At 48.6% G+C, this 23374-nt stretch overlaps 1 protein-coding gene across 1 annotated transcript; it reads right to left on the reverse strand.

Annotated features, from left to right (window-relative positions):
* Positions 1-374: 374 nt before the first annotated feature.
* Positions 375-20116, reverse strand: ABHD13 (abhydrolase domain containing 13). The gene is made up of 2 exons (XM_056109486.1): positions 20007-20116; positions 375-5509 (listed from the first exon to the last, which is right to left on the reverse strand). Exon 2 carries the CDS (start codon positions 5487-5489, stop codon positions 4476-4478), a length of 1014 nt encoding a protein of 337 aa, XP_055965461.1. The 5' UTR covers positions 5490-5509; positions 20007-20116; the 3' UTR covers positions 375-4475.
* Between the last annotated feature and the right edge of the window lie 3258 nt (positions 20117-23374).

Consider the following 23374-nt stretch of genomic DNA (forward strand, 5'->3'; position numbering starts at 1 on the left):
GAAACTGGAATGTAGCACAAAAATTTCTTCTAAAAAATAGAAATGATCCAAATCCGGCCTTCCTTAGGAGTTGGGGTGCGGGTAACCCGGAAGCAGAGACCTTACGTGCCTCCGACTTCTGCAGGAAGGACGCTCTCTGCTTGAACGGGCCTTCGAGTATCGAGTATCGCACACATTTCCATCATGCGGCTGAGGCGAAACCCACCCCAGGTAGGATTCTTGTTCGAAAAAGCAAGGGTGGGAGTGAAGACAAGTGAGCATCAGACCACGGTTTAATCACCCCGAACCATTAACTCAACACTAATGGGGGGAAAAGAAGAACAAAACCAAGAGAACTGCACGAAAAAGCGCTCTTAAAGACCCGAAGGCAGCAGGACTGTCAACAGTTCAAATTTATTCACTCCCAGAGTCACTGATTTCATCAAACACTTTGGGGCCTATTCGCGCACAAGGGGTTTCATACACAAAGTCTCTTATTCTAAATTAAATATATATGGGAGGATAATGTGAGGGAATGGAATATAAGCCTAACTTCTACTGTTTTTATCCACACCAGTATTGCAGCAAACTCATCAGTTTCAGTACAAATTCAGGAACTTTATTTAATCATTCAAGAATCATTAGTGTCCTATCATGTAACTTAGATGAATAGAAAATAAAAAAGACTGAATATCTTAAGACATTAATCAAACTTTTAATGTATCAATTTATTGCAAATGTCAGTACAGAAAAATAGAAAGTATATTTTTAAAGAAATGTACTGTAAAAAAAAAACCAAATCTTTGCTTGCCATGGTTAGCTATAATGTAACATTCAAATTTGAGTTATAAAATTCTATTACTGCTTCAAATAAAATATGGCAAATAACAAAAATATGATTTACATTATGAAACTGGCTTAATTTATCCTGAACATACTTGGATATGTTGAAAATAACTTAAAATTTTCAGTATATGCTGTACTGACAAATTGTTATAAATTATGCTAAACACACACTCATCCCTGTTACATATGTATATATGGCACTTTTTGTAAAAAAAGTGTCTTATACATAGTCCTATTTTTAAAACTACATTTTAAAGATATAAAATATAAATGGAGGTATATTTGTGCCATTTGGCAAAATGTGTTGACTACTACTAGGATGAATGCATTTATTTGTTGCCATAGAAATGAATATATTATTTCTGATTTGCTAAGATATATGCATATATGGCAATATAAATAAACAGAAGTACTTTTCTATTTTTCCCCTATTAATTTAAAAAATAGATGTCTGTGCTCTGTCATTTCCAACTTTACCTGAGTGACATGAAAATACATAACTTTTTAAGTGGATAATCTAAAAGCATTATCACTAATTTCTTCACAGTTTTATTTTTCACAATTGTTGTTAAACATAATAGAAAAAAAGGGAGCAGAGGAAAGGTCAATGAGAATTTCCTCTCGATCTTGGCCTGATCAAAAAAGGTTCTGTGACATTGGTTTCAGAAATTCACCATAATTATCCCCTCGCCTTGAGGAAGGGATTACCTAACTGGCTTGGCTGACCTCGCAAGATAACTGGTAGAAAATTGACTATGGCCTTTATGTTCCAAATCCACCAAGTAAGCCTATTCCCAATGCAAGCCAAATCTCACAAATGTAAGAAACAAACATGAACCAGAACTGAAAACATCCAGTGGCATGGGTTTCCGACGGAAGGATTACAACAGGAAGTACTCATTACAATGTGATCACCGTGAGAAGAACCAAAGCTAGAGTCCTATCGTTATCAAACGTCTGCAGATCATCATAAAAACAGACTCAGGCTGCCTTGTGACAAAATCCAGAGAGCTGTTCTAACAAAAATACCAAATTGTACGGTGGAAGTCTATGCAAAAGCCCAGGGCAGCTGTTAATGGCGAGAGCCAGAGTTAGGTCCAATTTCAAGGGTCGTTTTCCAGAACACTTCCCTTTCTTATCCGCTCCTATTAGTATTTATTGATGGGAAAAATAAAGTTTTCCCTATATTTTCCAATAAAACTTTCTCAAGTCTTTTATTGCCACTTTCCTCTCCAATGGCCCCTTTAAAATAATGGCTCTTAACAGGAGTTGTGTCTCGGCATCTGTGAAATCATGCAAGATTTCCAAACTTCAGTTACTAACTTAAAAAGTCCATTCCTGGACTCCTCCAGGTGCTCCAGAATGCAAGTAGCAGAAATCTACCCACAGCACGAGCATGCTTGTTCCCCACTCCAGGATGGGGCAGGAGGAGGGAGCCACAGGATGGAGAATTCATTGGGGACCCGCTGGTGCGGCCACAAGGTAAACAGGTTTTGGGGAAGAGGAGGCCACATTCCTCCTGGAGCCTGACAAAAGCCAATTGTCTGATCCCTTCCCCTCCCATGCACGGTCTCACACAGAGGCAGGGAAAGCACAGTGCACGGGGCCTCAAGGGGCTCCTGCCTTCGTGGCCAGAAGGGTCTTTGGGGGACACGGATATGGGGCCTCTTCTGAGCTCCGAGGTGGAGGGAAAAATCTGCCTCTGAAGCTGGAGTTTAAGTTAAAAATAGATAAAACACTGGTGAATGCAGACTCTGAGCTTACCCCCGCGGTGTCCCGCTGGAGTGTCCCACGGCTGGCTGAGAGCCGTGGGGGCTGATGGGCCTGGTGAGTGTCACAGACTCTCCACAGTGACAGGCCCCCAGGTGCCTGGCAAAATTCATTACTTTTTGCTTTTTAACTTTTTTTTCTTTTTAATACGTTACTGCTGAAGACTCTACATGGCAATGATTGACAAGATGAAAAGTAACCTTTAATCTGAATGCATAGAAAATACACCTCTCATGATATGCATCACCAATGTTTTTTCAAAAACAAGACTTTTTTTTTACAGTATTATAACAAAACAGTATCCTTTATAAATCATACTTACTATAGTTTTTTTTTCCTTTCTAAATACTGACATAAAGTGAATGAAAACAATGTTATTTGGCAAAAGTACTTCTAGCCCTATCTTCATGGGAAGGTTTTAAATTAAGGTCACGTTTACTGACCTATTTTTTTCTGCTCTAACTGCTTTTACAAAGCTAATATAGCCAAAATATTCAAAATATTATATGTTATAAGCTGACTTAAGATATAAAGCTCAATTACATCTAATTTTTGAGGACAGGTTGAAACAACTTAGCACAATTATGTCTTATAGTTTATATATATATTATAATTTTTTTTAAGGTAAAACCTGCAGTTTTAAAGAGGCTTTTCCTTTTATCAGTAAGGGCTTTTGCCTCCTCTTTTACCTGCCTAAATACTACTCCCTGCTTCCAGCCAATTCAAAGTGGCCTTAGGTTCTGCAAGACAAGTTCGAGAGCTTCTTCATCCTCACCACCCTATATCTGGAAAATAGGTACCATCTCTCAAACTGTCTTTTGACTTAGGAATCTAGTTCACAGCAACTAAAACATTAAACCAAAGAATATAGTTCCTTTTGCTTCTCTAACTTTTATTTTCAGAAAACCCAATCAATGTGTCTTGGCTTCACGGATTGAGATCTACCTAGATACTGGGACTTAAAAATCGAGCGAGGGACTTTGTGTAAAATAGTATGTACAATCATGTTCCGAGAATACTTTCTAATTCTTAGACAAGTGCTAATCTCCATTATCATCTCTATTCATGGTTTGGCTGTAGACTTACAAAATTGACAGAAGCTAAAATTCTCTTTGCCACCAAAATTACAAATGTTAAAAAGTTCAAATATGCACATTAAAGCTGCAATAAAGTTCTACATTTTTATGTTTACATGCCCTGATCCAGACTGTACCTAACAAAGCGTGGTCCATTTAGACTGGAAAATGGGGTCCCCTTTCTTTGTAAGAAAAAGCTGGATCTCAGCATTCACCAGAGCAAATTTCAAACGGCAACTTGCATACAGGCCTCAATTTTACTTCTTGCTGAAACAAAATAATTGACATAAAAATAGATATAACTCAGGTTACCATGAACATTGGTAAATAACCAGTGCTATTTACACTAAAAACATTGCATTGCATAATTCAAGGAATAAAATACCATCATGCACTTCGTTTTAACTTTAAGGTGAAAATGCAGTTACACAACTAAGTTTGCTAATCATGATTGTCCCCGTGTTTACGAAAGAATAATAACCAAAAGTTTCTGTTTATGAGTTTCCTTCCACGCCCAACCATTCATCTAAGTGTCAAAGAGACAAACCACTTCAGCCAAAAGAAACATGTGGATATAATCTGCTCTTATATTGGCATACTAAACAAAGAGAAGGATACGCAACACCCCGGAAGGCTTGATGAAAACGTGTAAAATAATCCCAAGAAACCGAGTTCTCGAAATGTAAAAAACTATTTGGATCATCGTCGAGGAGCGGTGAGGTCCTTGCCTCGTCTGAATGTCGCGCTCAGACAAGTACACTTGTAAGGGGGAACGCTCTGCCCACCAGGCGCATGTGGAGCGCGTCAGATGATGGTCACGCTGGAGGACGTCTTGGCCATTTCTTCGGGGGAGTGGCTTTTGACCACTTCTCGGATGAACTGCTCAAGGGCAGTGAAGTAGCCCTGGCACTGCCAGGTGTCGTTGTGCGTCCCCTCCGGGAAGATGGCCAGTCGCTTAGTCCGGGACGGCGAGAGCTCGTAGAGCTGCTTCATCATCACGGGTGGGATGAGCTGGTCCGAGAGCCCCGAGACGAACAGGGACGGCATCCTGCACTGGGACACCTTCCTGTACGACAGGAACTTGTTTTTGTAGCACCATAGAGGGAGGTAACGCATGGGGAAGAAGGAGAATAAAGTGCTGGCCATGTGCGGGATGCTGAGGAACGTGTTCTCCACCACGATGGCCGAGATCCTGTGGGCGTTCTCGGAGGCCAGGTGGATGGCCACGGCGCCGCCCAGAGAGCGGCCGAAGAGGATGATCTTAGTCTTGTCGAGGTCGGGCCTCGTCATCACGTAGTCCAGCACAGCCTCGGAGTCTAGGTAGAGTCCCTCCTCGCTGGCCTCCCCCTCGCTCTTGCCGTAGCCCCGATAATCCACCAACAAGAGGTTGACCTTGAGGTTCACCAGCATCAGCAAGGCATTCGGCAGGCGGTGCCCAATGTTGCCAGCGTTGCCGTGGAAATAGATGATGGTGGGGGAGTAGGGCGAGTTGTCGCCAGTGTACCTGATGAGGATCAGGTTCAGGCGCACGCCGTCTTTGGTTCGGATGAAAACGTTCTCGTGGGGGACACCCGTGGGCATGGGGACGTAGAGGCGGGACGAGGACGGCTGCTCTGGGAAATAGAGCAGCACATCCTGGAACTTGTACAGGATGCCCGCCACTGAGATGAAGATCAACAGAAGCAGGAGAACGCCCCCGTACAGGTGGAAAGTCACGATCAGAGGCAGGAGGGAGATGCGGCAGACGCCCCACGACCACGAGGCTATGGCGAGCAGCCACCTTTCCACGACGCTCCACAGCATCCAGGGCTTTTCCATGGTAGCGCTCCGGGGGAGTCCTGCAGGGGGGAGAGAGACAGAGATTCAGCGACCCCCAGCCCAGCATCATGGTCAGCGGACACAGACCCCTCCCAGGCCGCCCCGCTCCCCCTCCCAGCGATGTTTGTGAAACACGCATGTCCATCAACACACCCGCTTTCTGGAAAAAGAGCATATTTATTGCCAGGCACGAGCACCCACGTGTTCTTCATTGACAGAGAGACAAAGCCGTGTTCTCAGATTTTCCCATGTGGCCACAAAGGCTCGGGGGGGACGTGAATCAGCTCTAGCCCAACCCTGACAGCAGCCTGCCAGTTTCACCCACTGCTGGGAGTCCGGTTTCAGTGGCTACCTTGGTTCATCTAGAAACCAAAGTCTGGTTTCTGAGCTGATGATTCGGTTCACCTCTCCTGGTTCATAGTTCACATATGATATTAATACCATAGCTGGGATTGCTATCCCATGCATCGGAGAGATCACACAGTCACCACCTGTCCCTAACCCACTGCATATAGGAAACTGCTGTGAGGCTCACTCCATTTTTAAGAGCAAACATTTGTAGATACATGGTCATACAGAGTCAACATACTATATACACGTCTCACATCTGTTTTACAGGGTCACTGCCTGGACCTCTTGATCCTTGAGCATGCGGCGCTCTGACCACCAGGGCTGTGCAGTCACTGTGCATTACCACCAGTTCTCTGACCACTCACCCATCACGGATACTGAGTTATTTCTTGACTGCTGTAAAGTATGCTGAACTGAATGTAGGGATATGTAACTTCTTGAATTGTTTTAATTTTCCTTGGATTACCACCTAGAAGTAGAAACGCTGACTGGGTATGGCAGTTTAATTTCTAACGGTTTTACGGTTTTGTTTGGGGCCACACCCAGTGATGCTCAGGGGGTTACTCCTGGAGGTGCTTGGGACCATACAGGATGCTGGGGATCGAATCTGGGTTGGCCAAGTGCAAGGCAAACGCCCTCCCCACTGTATTACTGCTCTGGTCTAATTTCCAAATTTTTTAGGAACCACCCTAGTTGTGTGTGTGTGTTGGTGTTGGTGTTTGGTCACACCTGGTGATGTTCAAGCCTTACTCCCGGCTCTGCACTCAGAGATCACCCTCCGTGGGTTTGAGGAACCATATGTGCCAGGAACTGACTCCAGCATGCACCTGACCACTGTCCTGTCTCTCCGGCTCCTCACCATACCGGGGTTTTTAATAGCGACTACACCCACTTACACCCACACCGACAGAGGATAAAACTGCCTTTTATCCCAAGTCCTGTCAAACCTATTCGCTGCTCTTTTAGAGAAGCTATTCAGCTACTGCGATGTCTTCTTTGGTGGGAAAAGTATAAAAAAAAAATCTATTCAGATCTTCTCCTACTTCTTTAACCTTAACTTTTTCTTTTGCTATTAAATTGTAGAGTTCTTTATATATTTTGGATAGTAAAAGCTAACAGCTAAGTGGTTTGCTCCCATTATGATAGATTATTATAATAAACAATATTCTTCTATTCAGTAGGCTGTTGTTTTCATGGACAATTTTGACTGTTGTGCATAAACTTTTCGACTTGATGTCATTGTGCTTATCTGCTTGCTTTTGCTATTAGTTTATGGCGGGAGGGAGCAACATTCAAGGAGCTTAGTATCTCTGGCCTCTTCGAGCTGTACTAAGGTTTCAGTTCCAACTTGAGCTCAATTTTGTGCATGGTAGAAGGCTTAAGGCCAGTTTTGCCAACACGCATCTCTTTCTGACCATCCCTCGATGTCACTCAAGATGTTGCAGATAGTGCCTGCTTTATTTAGGCTGGGCCACTGATGTGCTTTCATGCCGGAGTCACACCTTCTCGCTGACGGTACTGTAGTCTGTGCCCCAGGTTGGTGTTCACTCTCAAAGCTACTCTGACAGTTGGGATTTTCTGCTTGTTCAGAGACCGCAGGTTTCATTGGCCATGCTTCTGTCAGCAGTGCCATGGGGACTGCTCTGAGTCTCGTTAACCCTGGCCGTGGAGACCTTTTGGCAATGGGAGTGCACTAGCACATGGGTATGAACACCTTCCCGTTTATGCCTCCCGCTCGTGACAGCTATCGACGAACAGGCCTTTTAGGACCCTTGTCACATCACATTGATCCCTCAGCATTTGGCTTTGAATAAACAGCGGACAACTATTCCCTTCATTCCTGTCTGACTGTGCATCCCCACCAGTGTACAGGACACACAGAAACTCATCGGCTGATTTCATACACTGCGACTCGGCACACTGATCCTGGCAAAATGAGGAAAAATCTGACTGTTTTAAGTAGTAGTTAACAAATGTCCACCTACCAAAAGCAATACAACATACTTCGCTGCTACTTTTCGTGTGTGTGTGTGTGTGTGTGTGTGTGTATGTGTGTGTGTATAAAATAGGAAAAGTGTAACGAAACACATAAAGCTCAAAAAGAAAAGATCAATTTTCCTTTCTACCCAAAGTTTTTTTTATCACTGAACTATTTTTACAGCTGATTAAGAAGAAACTTTGGGTGGTTATTTTAAGATAAGCAAAATCTTTCCCATGGCCCTTATCACCGCTCAGTGCAATGACGGAATCAACTCTGACCCGGCCCTGCAGCAAACACTCAGGGGCAAGTGTGAGAGAGATACTGAAACCCCTCCTGATTAGAGACAAAGGCCGGGAAATGACTTACCAGAGAAAAAGAATTCTAATCACTCTGAAGCATGTAACCGAGAGTTTGTTCTGGCGCTTGCCTGGCAGGAGGCAGGCCCTGGTTTGATCCCTGCCAGCACAAGGTCCCCCAGACATAACTGGGCACAGGCCAGGAAGCCCCTGGACCCCCACCCCCAGTGGGCCCCGACCCCCAGGGCTGAGCAGCTCCTCCTCAGGTCTCACATCTAGTGTTTGAGCCTGGCCAGCAGGTGGCCAGGAAGGGCCGGTGAGTCTCCGGGACGCTTGCTCCCCCAAAGTAACTGATAAAATGTAGAGACTCAAATTTTTTATCACCTCCAAAAGTAAGCATGTTGGCCTAAGAAGCAACAGAGGTAGGAGACTGTGAGTTTTCTTATGTAGCACCTACTTACATTTTTGCTCTTTTCAGAACATTAAATTGTTTTATTCACAAACAAGCTTAAGGTTATTGTTTTGTTTGCATGTTGCTCTTCAATTTAAAAATTGGGTCAGAGAAAGAGCTTATTAGACTGAGTTGCGGGCTCTGTACGAGGGAGGTCTGGGTCAGACCCCCAGCACTGCACGAACCCCCAAGGCCCAGCAGGAGCAAGGTCTGAGTACAGAGGCAGCAGTGGCCCCGGGACAATGCTCCATGTGGCCCCCAGACCAGAAAGATAGTACTTTAAAAAGATAATGTTCACGACTTTTGATTTCTTTTTATGTACATCATAAGCTAGAAAGGTACTATCAGATTTAAACACTGAGAAAATTCATAAAATTCAATTTCTTTCATTGTTGATAAAGACAGTAAATTAGATCCCAGCTTCATGAACTGTGAGGGTTATACCATGAAGTCATGTAACTTTTTAAAAGAAAAATTTTAAACCTTTTTAAAAACCGACCCAGGTTCGGTCTCCAACAGGGCCCCGAGCACTGCTAGGAGCAGTTTATGAGCGCGAAGCCAGGAGTAACTCCCGAGCATTGCTGGGCGTGACATCCAGCCCTACCCCAAGGCAGCTTCCAGGGCTGGAGAGAACACTGGGCTTCCGGCCTTGCCTTGAATGTGCCCAGCAACCCCTGACTCCCCCAGAGGATGACCCAGGGGTGGCTCAAAAACACAAGATAAAATCCAAATATTTTGTTTAAAATATATCTGTGTGTGTGTATATATATATATATAACCATCATCAGTTTGATTTGTATGCCAATTATTTTATATACCGTGAACATGTTTCAGGGTATAAGTGGAAAACATCCAAGAAACCCTGAGTTAGATGACCTAACAAATTTGAATTCACTGTTATTTCAGCAAAGGCATTTCAGTATTTCACTACACATCCTTTCATACTTGAATTCTTGTTGAAAAGACTCTCAATGGACATACATCGACAGCACAATCCTTTCCCCAAGTATTTGGGAAACCAACAGTGCCACCCAGTTGCAGTCAGTCTTACTGCAGTGAAAGCAGTAAAGCCCACATTAAAATCCAGGCACCCCAGAAGCATGGCCTGGGTGCTGGCCACAAGCCTGGTTACCTCCACCAGGCTACGGTGCTCAGAACCAGACTCGCCCCGCGTCAGCAGGTTCTTCCGTTTCTAATTGGAGTGGAGGTTACTGCTCAGGGCCTGACTCTGGGCTCTCTGCTTAGCGCTAACTCTTGGAGTGGCCACAGAACCCTATGTGGTACCAGGGACAGAACTGAGGTTGGCCGCGTGCAGAGCAAGTGCCCTAACCTTTACCATCTCTCCAGCTCCTAATTTCTACTTTTTAAAAAGTGGTATCTGAATTGTTTCCATTGACTAGTGTAAGTTATATGGTGTAAGTTGTATTCGGGAAATTTGAGAGAAAATAAAAACCACCACTAATATTAAATTTATACAACAAAACACCTTGGGAGGGAGCCAGGGAGACAGCGGTGCCAGGGGCATCAGCCTTGCCCACGTGAGGTCCTGAACTGCATCCCTGACACTGCATGGCTCACTGTGCACTGCTGGGTGCCACTCTGGAAGCCCCCAAAGCACATGAGGATGGCCTTGGTGGTACCCCGAGCACCGCAGGGGAGCCCCCCCCCAACCAACTGGGAAACAAGCTATCGCTTAAAACATCTCTTGAGTGAACAACTTTGCTCTTCTTTCATCTTCAGCCCAATCAATTATTACAGAGGTACTGAGCGATGAGTAATTCCAGCACTATTAATTTGTAGAGGAAAAAACCCACATTAAAATTCCATCATCCTTAATGTCTCTTGTACCACACATCTGATGAATAATTTTGAGTTTACCATTTATTTTCAGTCTGAATTTTCTTTTCAGTGGAATGAGAAATCTAAAAATGCCTACAAATAAGGCTGGTCATCAGCACCAAATAACTAATTATAATAATAAATGCCACAGAAATAGTAACTTCGTTCGCTGCCTTTTCTATTTCTAGTTTTACTATATGTTCTTAACCATATGTTCTACTTAAATTGGTATCAACATCAGAATTCACCAGACATCTGTAAGAAAAAAATTTTAAATTTGATTAAGGGTGACATCTTTTATCTGATAGCCTAGACAAACAGAAGTTACTTCTCAAACTAAAAAGAAAAATTCTTACAAAAAAAAAAACTAAATACAGGGCTGGGGCGATGGTTCAAAGTTCTAAAGCATCCTCTCGCATTCTGGAGTCTGGGTTACTGCTGTTTTCCCCCAGCACCTCTGGTCTGGTCCCCAAAGAGAAACAAAACACTATCAAAACACTATGTAAGGGGGTATGGTGCTGCCAGCAGGTCACTCTGTACCTGTGAGGCAAGCGCATCAGCAGCCTGATGGCGCCGTCAGACTTCCAGATACCCCAAAATTGCTGCTGTGTTTTTGGCCAGACCCCAAAACTTGGGGCAAAGTTTACCAAGAAAGTAAACGGACAAAAGTAAGGTATGTGGGAGACACCCCCACAAACCACCTCTGGCTCAGCTATATAATTGGAGGCATGGCCTCTCTGGTTCCTGATCGAACTGCTTAACGGCCATGATCCCAGAGACTCAGAAATGAATCTCGAAACCTATCGGCTTTTGGCAGAAATGTGTCCAGTCCCTGAAGTGGGTTGCCGGTGCTGGGCCACCCGAGGTCGGAATAGGTTTTGTGCCTTGGCCTGTTCCCCCTGGCGGCCCGGTGGCCACCATCCTCCAGAAAGGACAGTCTGGACAGTCAGGTTTCAGCCTGTAGTGACGAGACACGCAGGGCCTTATGGGATGGGGGTGGAGTCAGCCATGATCCAAGAGACTCAGGAACAAATCTCGAAACCCAGAAGGTTATGGCAGAAATCCTTCCAGATTTAACTGTTAAAATTTCGGAATTTCAAAATCACGTGGCCACTACTGCAGCCATGTGGTATCATGTTATTCATAATCAGCAATAGAAAATAGATTGTCTACTGTTGCCTTTTCAGCAGATCTGTGTATTGGGGTAAAATCCCAAATAATATGGTGGGTCTGGTGTCAAAATATTGAATGTAATCAAAGTAGAGAGAGAGTAATGTGGAAATCATGTGCCCCTCAGGTAGGGGGAGGGTGTGGGATGGGGGTATACTGAGGTTTTTGGGGGTGGAGAATGGGCACTGGTGAAGGTACCGGTGTTTCATTGTATGATCGAGACTTAAACCCTAAAGCTTTGTAACTGCTCTCACGGTGATCCAATAAAATTATAAAAAATGGGAAAAAAAAGTAAGGTGGAGTTCATGCCCAATTCAATCAGCTAATCGGTGACTGAATAAATAGCAGTACTCCTACATTAACCAAAAAAAAAAAAAACCACTATGTAAAATACTGTAAAGTTCCTATGGAATTAAGAGACATTCTGAAATTCAAACCACTCATAATATACAATATAATACACACAGATACACATCTGAATAAACTATAGTTAATTTTTTTGATTACTCTAACTTCGAAAAAATTTTAACATTCTTTAACTGCTAACAATACTAAATTCCAGTATTTAAGGAAGGCTGGAACTGTCCCGCTCTTTTCCTTTGATACACATCCCTAGGGTAATATGCCACTCTGCATATTCAGAACACTTTTAACGTGAATAATCCACCAATAACCCTCTACCCTGGGACCAGCAGAGGATGTTTGGGAACAGAGACGAGAAACAGCATACCTGTGGCCATGAGCGGCCTGGAGTAATGGGCCAAACTGCAGCTCTTCCTTGCGGGCTGCAGAGGGGGCCCTCAGCCCAGGCTGGGGAAGGTGCATGTTCCCGGAGACCTTCCACACCTTGGTTAGAGTGACACCCCCGCCCCGGCGGCCTCAGTCCCCCAACCCAATGTGCTAATAAATCTCGCGCTGGAATCTTTATCCTAACCTTATGCCGTGCTCATAAGGAACTGCAACAGGAAAATTCAATCCAGGAAGGATTCTAACTGACCGAATCTGCTGAAGCCACCAGCAAAGCAGGATCATGAGGGGCCATCTGCTGGGACGGGGACGACTTCAGGAGCCCAGGAGTTAGAGCTAGGGGTGCAGGTGAGGGTGAAGGGTGCACGGACCTCCCTAGGGAGGTCGGACCTCTGCCAGCCAGCTGTGTGCCCAGCAGGCACCCGCCCCTCCTGCAGAGGCAGAGCACGTCCAGGGTCCTGCAGTGGAAATGAAGGTCCTGACCATATCTCAGCATCCCCACCGTGACGGAGAATGGTGAGCCACCCCACCACACCTTCCCGACTTCAGGTGGCCCCCGGAGGTGTCACCCGAATCCTGGGCTTGGACCCCGATGCTCTCACCTCAACTCCCCGCCGCCACTCCTCAGCCGCTCCCCCTCTAGAATCATTCACTTTTCAGGATGGTCTCCCACAAGGGAACACAGCCCGAGGCTTTCCCCGGCTCTCTCTCAGCTCCCGGAACTGGGGTTCTGCGCCCAGGCCGAAACAGATGCACTTTCCACACCCCTGCCACTTACCTCCTTTTCCTGGGTGTTTTAATTCTTTCTTGTGGCTCCACCCTGGCTCTGCATGAATTATTCCCATTTTCTCTCTACTCCATCTCCCGAGTCACTGACCCGCAAACTCCCCAAATAAACACGCCCACATTTCATCTAATGCGGTGCATGTGTCAATTATAAGCAGAACAGCATACCCGAAAACAAATACGCTTTATTCCTTGATTTCTCAAGACTTTTTGCTTTGGTTTGGGGGCCACACACCTCTCCACTGAGAATCTTTCTCTCTCACACACACACACACACACACGCACACACACATGCACGCACATGCACACACAAGCATGCACATTTAATCCTAGGGCTTAATATCTAATAACACAGTGACTTAAAATTGAATTATGCTGTTAGGGCATCTCAAATGGGCACACTACTGTAACATGCACAGGCATGTATCTGATTCTAAAAGTCAAATTTCCGAGTGATCTGTGCGTGTGTGCAGAGACTCGCTTGCACGTGAGTACTACTCAGGAGAGAAGGCTGCAAGCACGGAGATCTTTCACTACACCCATTCTCAAGTGTCAGCAACACCTTGGTGTGTCACTGCCAGGAGGGTTGGGTGACCCGACCAGACTCTGGTGGGGAAGGGTCCTGATGGGGAAGGGTCCCATGGTGCTGGGGGTCACCTTTGGAGCTCGCCACACCTGCCGAGCTGTGGAGCACTAGGTAGGTGTGAGACTGAACCGGAAACGAGGTGTCCTGACCACACCTGCTGACAGGGGAGCAGAGTGCAGAGCCTGACACTCCTCTCACCTCCCGGCTCCTCCTGGCACAACCCAACTTCTGAGGCGACTATCAGAATGACTGTGCAATAAACTGGGAAGGGGTGGAGGCCCACCCAGTGGCGCTCTGGAATCACTCCTGGAAGGGCTCAGGGACTATATGGGGTGCTCAGGCTCAATCCCAGGTTGGGTGCGTGCAAGGTAAATGTCTCAGCCCCTGTACTATGGCTCTGACCCCTATGCTGACATTCTAAAGGACTGACTTAGAATGGGCCTGAACCCTGGGGCTGATAGGAAGTTACGCCTAGCCTCAACTGAGTGTGTGTAAGAGTATGCGCGCGCATACGCGTGCGCGCACACACACACGAACATACACATGCACACGGACATACACAAGCGCGCGCACAGCTGGACTCCAGTGCAGGCTGCCAGCGTCCAGCAGTGCAGGGGCAGCTGGCCACGGGCTGGAGGATGGCAGCGCTCAGGCACTGCCGTTATGGAAACATGGACACGGAGGTCCTCATGCTCAGGCAGTGCGGTCACCAACCAGCAGGAAACAGACCCAGACCTTTGGAACTGCACACCTAACGTGATCCACTTACTTAATCACAGAGACAGCAATAACCAGAGGAAGACACAACTGCCCTTAAACACAGCGAGAGAACAAAACAAGAACTGTCCTTCGCAACATAAATCGCAGTCATCTCTGGACTTAAGCAGGCTGATCACTTACAGAAGAAACTGCGTGGAAATTTATGCAAACATCCACGCCAGGGTTAAGAATTTCTCTTACTTTCAACCAAACAGCTGTCTGTGCCACTTATTTTTATGCATTTAGCACACTTACTCACAGGAACTGGAAGTATTCAGGCGTGATCTAAATAAGCACTCGGCAAGGGCAGCACAGGGGAAATTGGGGTGATCGAACTGGGAACTGGGTGGACCTTGAGGTTCCTCTCAAGCCTACATCTTTCTACTCAGGGCCTCTGGGTCCCGGGCCTTGGAGGTCAGTCCTCGACCTGGGCCCGGGCCCTGTGCCCTGCCATGTGGAGTCGAGAATGGCATGCTCCCCTGCCAGGCCGGAGAACGCAGGCAGGAAATGCTTTCACTGAGGAGACGAGACACTATTTTTAATTCCGCTCCAGCTCAACCGAGGAGCACATGTCTCCCTGGCATTTGGTGTCACAACTGCATCCGCCCTGGGGGAGGGCCCACAGCGTCAGGGTGAGAACGGCTGGGGCCCAGGAGCCATTTCCTCTCCAGGTGACACCCTCTCCACTGAGAGACCACCACTGAATTCTGTATTTTCTTTCATTTTGTTTGTTTAGCTACTTTCAATGGTCAAGTCACTCCCAGTTGGGCTTTAAAAGGCATAGAGTGTTCCACCAGGGTCCACCAGCACTGGCCCCTTCTCCCCCGCTGGCCTCTCAGAGAGGCTCTTCTTTCTACCTCTGGCACTGTGGTTTCTGTCCTGTTGCTGAAGGGCTTCACGGATGACACGTTCCCACCTTGCAGTGTCCCCTCCTCCAGGCTGAGCTCTCCACCACTGCTGCAGTTCCTTTGGCCCAGACAGCAAACATCCCCCTGAAAACAAGCAGTTCCCTCGGCCCAGGCAAGCTTCCCACTGAAACCAGCTCTCAAGCCGTCTCCACTGTCTACTTCTTTAAAACCCAAACGTGAGAGCTACCACTCAATGGGGGTCTCTCCCCCTCTAACTAACTTCCCTCAGCACGAGACCCTCCACGTCCATCCTGACTTTCTCTCTTCTCATGGGCAAATGGTTTCCCACTGTGGATGTACACCAGCTTCCTTACCCAGCCATCGATTGCTGGAGATCCGGGTTGGTTCCAGATTCTGGCTACCGTGGACAGTGCTGCAAACTCCTTTGTGTTTTGGGGCCTTAGGTATATTCCAAGGAGTGGAATTACTGGGGCCTATGGAAGTTCGATTCCCAGCTTCGGGGGAAATGTTTACACTGTTTTTCAGAAAGGCTGGTACAGTGACAGTTTTTCAGTCTTACATGTTTGACACAATTTCCCAGGGGGAAAAAATGCTAACAGAGTGAGTCTATCTACTGTCACGACTGATATTAGTAAGTGTGATTTTTGTTTGTTTGGGGACCACACCCAGAGATGCTCAAGGGTTACTCCTGGCTCTACAATCCAGGAATCCCTTTTGGTGGTGCCGGGGGACCATATGGGATGCCGCGGATGGATCCCAGGTGAGCCGCATCAAGGCAAATGCCCTCCCCACTGTACTATTGCTCCGGCCTCTGTAAGTGTAATTTTTGATAATTCATTACGAGTCAATATTTAGGAGAAACTGTCCAACGTGGCAAACCAACATATTCCAAATGTGTCACAAAATCAAGCATACTCAAGACGCACTATAAGCAGGACAACGGACTTTAGTGTACCGAGTAGAAAAGTTGTGATAAGGGCTTCAGACAACAAATGTAACTGGCATTTAAGAAACTAAGGGCAGTGGAGTACTGCATTACCAGACTATTATCTAAAAATGCTCTTCCCTTTATAACCACAGAGTTGTTTCTACTTTTCATCACGTATTTTACCTAAAACTACCTTGAGAATGAATGCAGAAAAATCTGATGGATCATTTGCCTGTCTTCTGTTGAGGAGACAGAAGTTCATAAAAATGTACAACAATGCTGTAGTTATATTTTTTCTAGTTGCTTTGTACAAAATGATAACATGTAATGGATTTAAAAACTTTTTAAGTAGTAAAATGAAAAACCTTATAAACTTCCAGAACTTCTAACAATATTCTCTATAAAGTACAAATATGCAACTTTTTTTTGATCATCAATAATTTTTTAAAATGTAAATGGGTTCAGGTACCAAAGAGTTTGAAAACTCCTGTGCTATGATTCTTGGCCATCCGAGTTCACTGTTTCATCAAGATGCATGACTAGGTCCCCACAGGCCCCACACACCACCGGGTGTGGTGGCATTTCAGTTGACAGATTCGAAGGGTCCCCTGGTACTCCACCCCGCTCCATGGCCACCCACCAAAGAGTGGGAGCCTGGCTGAAGTTTCTGAGTCTGAGCATCCACATTTCTCACAGGGTGACACCTGGGAAGCCCTCCCCCACCCCTAGCATTGCTGCCACAGACTCACAAAGGCTGGATAGCCCGGCCCTGTGACATGACAGTGTCTGAAGTTAGGAAGAGACACTCACATCCAAGATCAAAACTATTTCTCCAAATTGCTCGGCTCTGTGGTGGTTTTAACTCGAAGGTCTAACGAACCTTTTAACATACATTTCAGTGCTTTCCTCAGACCCAAGACAGACAGAGGCTCGTTTTAAAAGAACACAATGAAGGGTCTCAAAGGTCTAAGAGATAGCTTGGAGGGGTAGATGCGAGAGGCCCCGATTCCAACCCGGGGACCTCACAGCCCGGCAGCCCCACCGGTAACCATCAGTGAAGGCAGCGTGAGCTACTGAGAAAAACCCAGAGAAATGGCTTTTCCGCAGAACCGAGCGTACCTGAGGGTGCGTGGGTAAAGGGAGGGAGAGAGAGAGAGGCAGAGAAGCAGGAAGCACAGCAGGCATGTTAACAAACCCCCATGCGCTCCCAAAACTATGCTGCCGGGACTTAAGTTACTCTGTCCAATGCAAAGCAACGTAAACGACAGCATTAAACATTAAAGGTTCGTGTGGAGGCTCGAGTGACCACCTCAAACTCCTCCCTGCTGAAATTCGTGCAGCTGCACTCGCTCGCGTGATTATTTTTTTTACCCAGCGCTACTTGTTCCAAGAATGAAAAATAAAGAGTGACGCACATTAAGAATCAAAGCTCAAACCATGGAGTAGCTATGCTTCATTACTGCCCCAACAACCGGCAGAGTCAATCGGCAACACATGTCAATCTTTCCATAACAGAAAAAATTATACTTTAATGAAGGCCAGGAAAGTCCCAGAAGAAATAAAATGCGCACAACTCTATTTTTTAACTTCAGACAAATTTTTCTATTAACCAAAGCTGCATGGTATATACTGAAATACAGATTCTGCCAACAGTAAAAGGTCTCTGAAGACGACCAAAGATGTTTTCACCTATGCAAGAATGAAAAATGATTCTCCAAGAGCGATTTCACCGAAGACTGGCCAATTATAAAGACAATAATAAGATCTTAAGCCATAAACGAACATTTTTAAAGGCCCCTGAGTGTGTCGCGGGTTGCTGCTTTTAGGAAGATTAGTGAAGATGAATAAGGCCACCGAGGCCGGAGTGGAGACTCACCTGCGGCGAGCAGTGCCCTTCCCAGGGGCATCCCGCGGGTCCCAGCCCGCACTCCGGGCCGCCGCCAACCCAGCCTGAAGAAGCCGCAGAGCCCTGCTCCGCAGCGTGCTGGAGACACCACAAAATGAATTATCTATTTCCCTAATGGGCGCCTGCGTGTCATCAATAATGAACAAGTGGGTATTAATAGTCCCCCGGGACGAATGAACACCAACTGCCAATGAGAAGGCGGATTCGCAGAGCTCCTGGAGACTGGGATGGGATGGGGCAGGTCTCAGCAAGCGAAACACTTCGCCTCCCTGCCCCCTCCCCCCACCTGAAGCCCACCCCAACCCGGGGCAGAGTGTCCCGCTGGAGGTCAGGCCCAACTTGTGCGGAGGTCAGAAACACGGGAAAGAAAACGGTTTGGAAAACTGAGCCCCTGGGGTTCGAAAGGCAGAGACACTGCAAAGTGACGGTCACAGGATCCCAGGCGCTTCCGAACAGAGGAGGCCCACATCCCACAACCATCAGCCGGTGTGGGGCCACTGAGAATTCCATTTCTTGAGAGACAATGGAGAAAGCGCTGTATTCTAGAACACGCGTGTATACGTGAGTGTCAACAGGGCCTCAGGCTCTTCCGAGTTTGGAATCTGAGCAATCAAGAATTTGAAACAAGCAACAGTTTCTAGTAAGAACTTGAAAGCCTTGCGACTCAGAATAATTAGATTGCAGAAGGAATAAAACCAGAGAAATACGATTTCCCTGAGATTAGAAAAGGAGGGCTGCCAGGCTGAGCAGTTCACTGTTCCCAGGGGGCGGTCTGAGGCCACTGGCAGGACAGGTGCTGGCCAGCCTAGGACAGGCACTCCCGGGCCCAGCCTCCACCCCCCCCACCCCCCCCCCCCCACCCAGCACACTAATGATCAGTGCCAGGTGCGGTTAGACACAAATTGAGTGTCCTTTCCGGTGTGGGGTGTTAACAGCAGGGTTGGCCACTGCCAGGTCCTGGGCCTCTATAAACACAAACGAGCGTGGCCGGGAACAGGTCGCCGGGACGCGGCCGACAGCGAATGAAATGCACAGTTTTGCTCTCATAAACGCGGCTCCTTCCTCCAGATGCAGTTCCAAAGCTGCCTCGCCTGCATCCAGGCGGGCAGCGCCAACCCAACCCGTTGGGTCCAGTTGGGGAGGCGGCGGGCTCCGGGCAGCAGAGCCGGGGCCGGCTCCCCGGGGGGTGGGGGGGGTGGGGGAGGGTTGGCTCGCGCGGGGACGGTCGTCCCGACTGTCCCCGACTGACGGACTGTCCCCAGCCAGGCCGGGGGAACTGCCCGCGCCGCGGGTACTGCACGCTGAGACGCTCAGGCGCGGGGAGGGAGGGCGCCCTCGTCCCAGCGGGGCAGCAGCGGGGGGGCGAGCAAATGACCACTAGCCACCGGGAGGGGGGGAACACCCACGTCCCAGCGGGGCAGCAGCAGCAGGACCAGGCCACTGACCACTAAGCTTCCCTGCGTCCCGGCTGGTCAGCAGCGGGGTCGGGCCCCTGACCACCAACCCTCCCCGCGGGGCGGGCAGCAGCAAGGCCAAGCCGCTGACCACCCGCCTTCCCCGGGTCCCAGCGGGGCGGGCCACTGACCACCAACCGTCCCCGCGTTCCCCGGGGGTCAGCAGCAGGGTCAGGCCACCAAGCTTCCCCGCGGGGAGGGCAGCAGCGGGGCCGGGCCCCCCCGACCCCCAGCCTCCCCCGGGTCCAGCGGGGCCAGGCCCCCGCCGCCCCCCCCCCCCGACCACCGTCCCTCCCGGGGCGGGGCGAGGGGCCACACCCCCGCCGCGCCGGCCGCTGCCCGGGGCCTGTCGGCGGGGCGGGCGCGGGGGGCTCAGGCCGGGGTCGGCACTTACTCAGCGCCGCTCGCAGGCCGCGGGCTCGGGCTCTGGCTCGGGCGCGGACGCCGCGCCGCCGCCGCCGCTCGTCATCGTCCTCCGGCCGCCCAGGGCCGCCGCCGCCACGGCTCGGCCCACAGCTCCTGCCGCCGCCACTTCCGGCCCCCGCGCCGCCGCCGCCGCCGCACCTGCGCCCGCGCCGGGCGCACCGGCATGCGCGGAGCCGCACGCCCGCGACGGCGGCCGCGGGCGGACACGGGGCCTGCGCGCGCGCGCGCGCGACGGCGGCCGCGGGCGGACATGGGACCTCCAAAGGCGTCCTGCCAGAGCCAGCTTTCTTTCCCTACTTTCTCCCTTCCTTCCAACCTACCTGTTCCATTGTCGTGCCCGAATTTCAGATTCCCCAGTTGGCGGAGAGACCAGTTCCACACACAGTAGTGCAAAAGCAAAGGGACTTGATTGCTAGCTTGAGCGACGGTGCAAGTCTCATCCAACAGTAGAGTCTTGACCAGGATCCCGACTCCAGATCACCAAGGGGTTTTTAGAGGGCTCAGAGTTAAGCAAGCCCTATGGTAACAGTGGTCAGGCAACAGTTAAACGATAGTGTCCAGCAACAGCTTACGGTTCAGTTCTCTGCGGTTTCTGGCACATTGTGATGATTGATTGAGCCCACTTGGCTGGGTCCAGGAACTTTCCAGGTGAGGTCAGAATAGCAGAATGGATCCACTTGAATGTGAGGAAGGGGTGTGAGATCCGAGCGTTGCAAGATGTAGATGGCTCTTAAAGAAGGAAGAGGGCACAGTTATCTTGTTTTTGCAGATTGTTTGCCAAAGCCAGAGCCAAGGCTAACACCAGTAGGGCGCGGCCCAGTGCGCTTCTAGTGGTCTTTGCTTTCTGCCCTGCTCCACCCAGTCGTACTGAGCATTGTCACCAGGCTGCTTCCTCCACCCAAGTATGGTTCAGACTTTGTTCTCGGTATCTGATCAGTATGTAGAGAGAATTCCTAAGTGCATGTATGTTTATGTGTATATGCATGCATGTATATGCCTATATGCATGTATGTATGTCTCTAAGTGCATGTACATGTAACTGGATACCAGGTCAAGGGCTCGGGATCAAAGGAAGTCTCTTATTAGGTTCCTGTTGAACACAGACCAACTTCTACGTTCCTCCCTCTGAGGTAGGCCATTTTCACAAACTGATAATTATAACGGCTCACAACGAATAAACGTATTCTTTGTTAGCTAAATGCAATTGGAAATTTGGATTTTATCAACTTGGAGTTGGGTTTCACAATTCACAGATCTCTCTCGTTTCCTAATGCCAAGTGCCATCTTTGATGCTGCCAGGATTCTCTGGTTGCCCATCAACCTGCCAATGAGCACAAACAAACGGCTTTTCCTGAGAGTGGCAGGGGGAGCAGGGTCTCCAGAGGATACCAATACTTAAGTTAAATTGTAGGTAATTACCAAAAATATAATGTGGCTTTACATCTCGAAAGTGATTCAGAGGAAGATTCAGATAATTTGGGTGAATTAGACATAGAAATTAATTGAATATGTTGGGATAAAAGAAGCCTTAAGTTCATATTTTCCATAAACTAGTGGTATGAATTACAAATCTGTCAGTTTTGTGAAGTGAGATTTTTGTACTGTAGACAATCAAACTTGACCTTTGTCAAGTTTGCCTAAAGTTTGACTAAAATATCCTATCGGTCTATTTAGGCCAAATTCCACTTTCATCTTAAAGTAAAAATCTAGCCCCTCGCGCACCCCTCCTTTTTTTACTAAAGAGGAATCAGTCTAAAATTTGTTTTCCCCCATGCTCTTTATGTATTAAATTATGAATTTGCTTTAGTGGAAAAGGTCATATTCTAACAAAATTTCGGCAGAAAATAACAGCTCCTGGAACAAACGAACTGGATGTTTTCATCTACCAACTTTCCATACCTGGAACAATTCTATGTCATAAAAAGTGCTCAATAAGCGTTGTGATGTTTATTTTGAATGCTCGAACAGATGCCTGAAGAGTTTGTAACACCTAACTTTATGTGTGTGTTAGGAATTCTAAATTATGTATTATACTTCTGAGTGGAGAAACAAGCTCACTTCATAAAGAAACAAGTGGGAAAGGACTATAGCTATTTAGGATAGCTATAGACGATATTTTAGACTTTATTCTCAGTGCTTATCACGTACCGAGAATACTTAGATGCCTTAATCTTTAATCCTGGGGGGGGGGGGGGGGTTCAGTGTGGCAAGGAAATAGCTGTTCATGCTACTGTTACATCCAAGTTTTCTGGGCATGTGATGGGTTTGGTCCACAGATAGTCTCAGGTCTAGTTCAGCGACAAAATCCACGCTTGCTCCTACCACTTCCGAACAGGAGCACCCAAGGCGCCCAAGGGCCGAGCTTCACCTACCACCACCGACTGCTTAGTTTGCGCTTGCCAAGGGGGCGGTCCTCCGAGAGCATCACTGCACCTGCGCAGAGCATCCCGCCCGTCAGCCCACGGCTGCGAATGCGCCCGCGCCCCACAGGCCCGGCCGGTCCAGCTACCGGCGCCGCTCAGGTGCGAGCGCGCATGCGTACAGCCCCGCTCGGCGGGAACTGCGCCTGCGCGCCGCCTCCTGCGCCGTCGCGGCCTCGGGGGCTCGCGGGTGGCGAGTGCGCCTGCGCGGAGCCCAGCTGCCGGAACCACTTCTGCGGGGCTTCCGCCTCCCCCCGATGCTCCTGTCCTTAAAGTTGGTGGGACGCACGTTCCTCGCGTGCCTCCTCCGCCGGGTTCGCAGGTGAGGGGCGTGGGGGTGGGGGTCGAGGTCAGGCATACCGGACCCGCCGGACGGGGCTGGGGCTCCTCGGGGACTCGGGCGGTCCTGCCGGGGCGCTGCAGCGAGGGCGCGGGGCGTGGTGCGCAGAGGGGCCGGCGGGACAGGACCCGGTTCCTCCACCTCCGCCTCGTCTGGCCACTTCCCGAGCCCCCAGCCGGCCGGCCTGACTGTTTAAAGGAGTTGTCCTTTTCGCCCAGACCCTACTACCCTAGGGGGCTGCAAGGTATGGGGTCCCCCGGCACTCACCCTGTTCTCTGCAGGGAACTGCAAAGCCTGGTGTCCTCGACACCCACCCAGTGCTCTGCAGGGAACTGCAAAGCCTGGTGTCCCTGCACACCCACCCAGTACTCTGCGGGGGGAACTGCAAAGCCTGGGGTTGTTCCCCGACAGCCATCCAGTGCTCAGCAGGGAACTGCAAAGCCTGGGGACCCCAGCACCCACCCAGTGCTCTGTGGGGAACTGCAAAGCCTGCGGTCCCCCGGGTATCCACCCCGCGACATTCAGGGGGGCAGCAGCAAAGCACACTGTCGCAGGCAGAGTCCCCAGAAGGAAACT

This window comes from Sorex fumeus, unplaced genomic scaffold, assembly GCF_029834395.1.
Source record: "Sorex fumeus unplaced genomic scaffold, SorFum_2.1 ptg000008l, whole genome shotgun sequence".
NCBI classification, from domain to species: Eukaryota; Metazoa; Chordata; class Mammalia; order Eulipotyphla; family Soricidae; genus Sorex; species Sorex fumeus.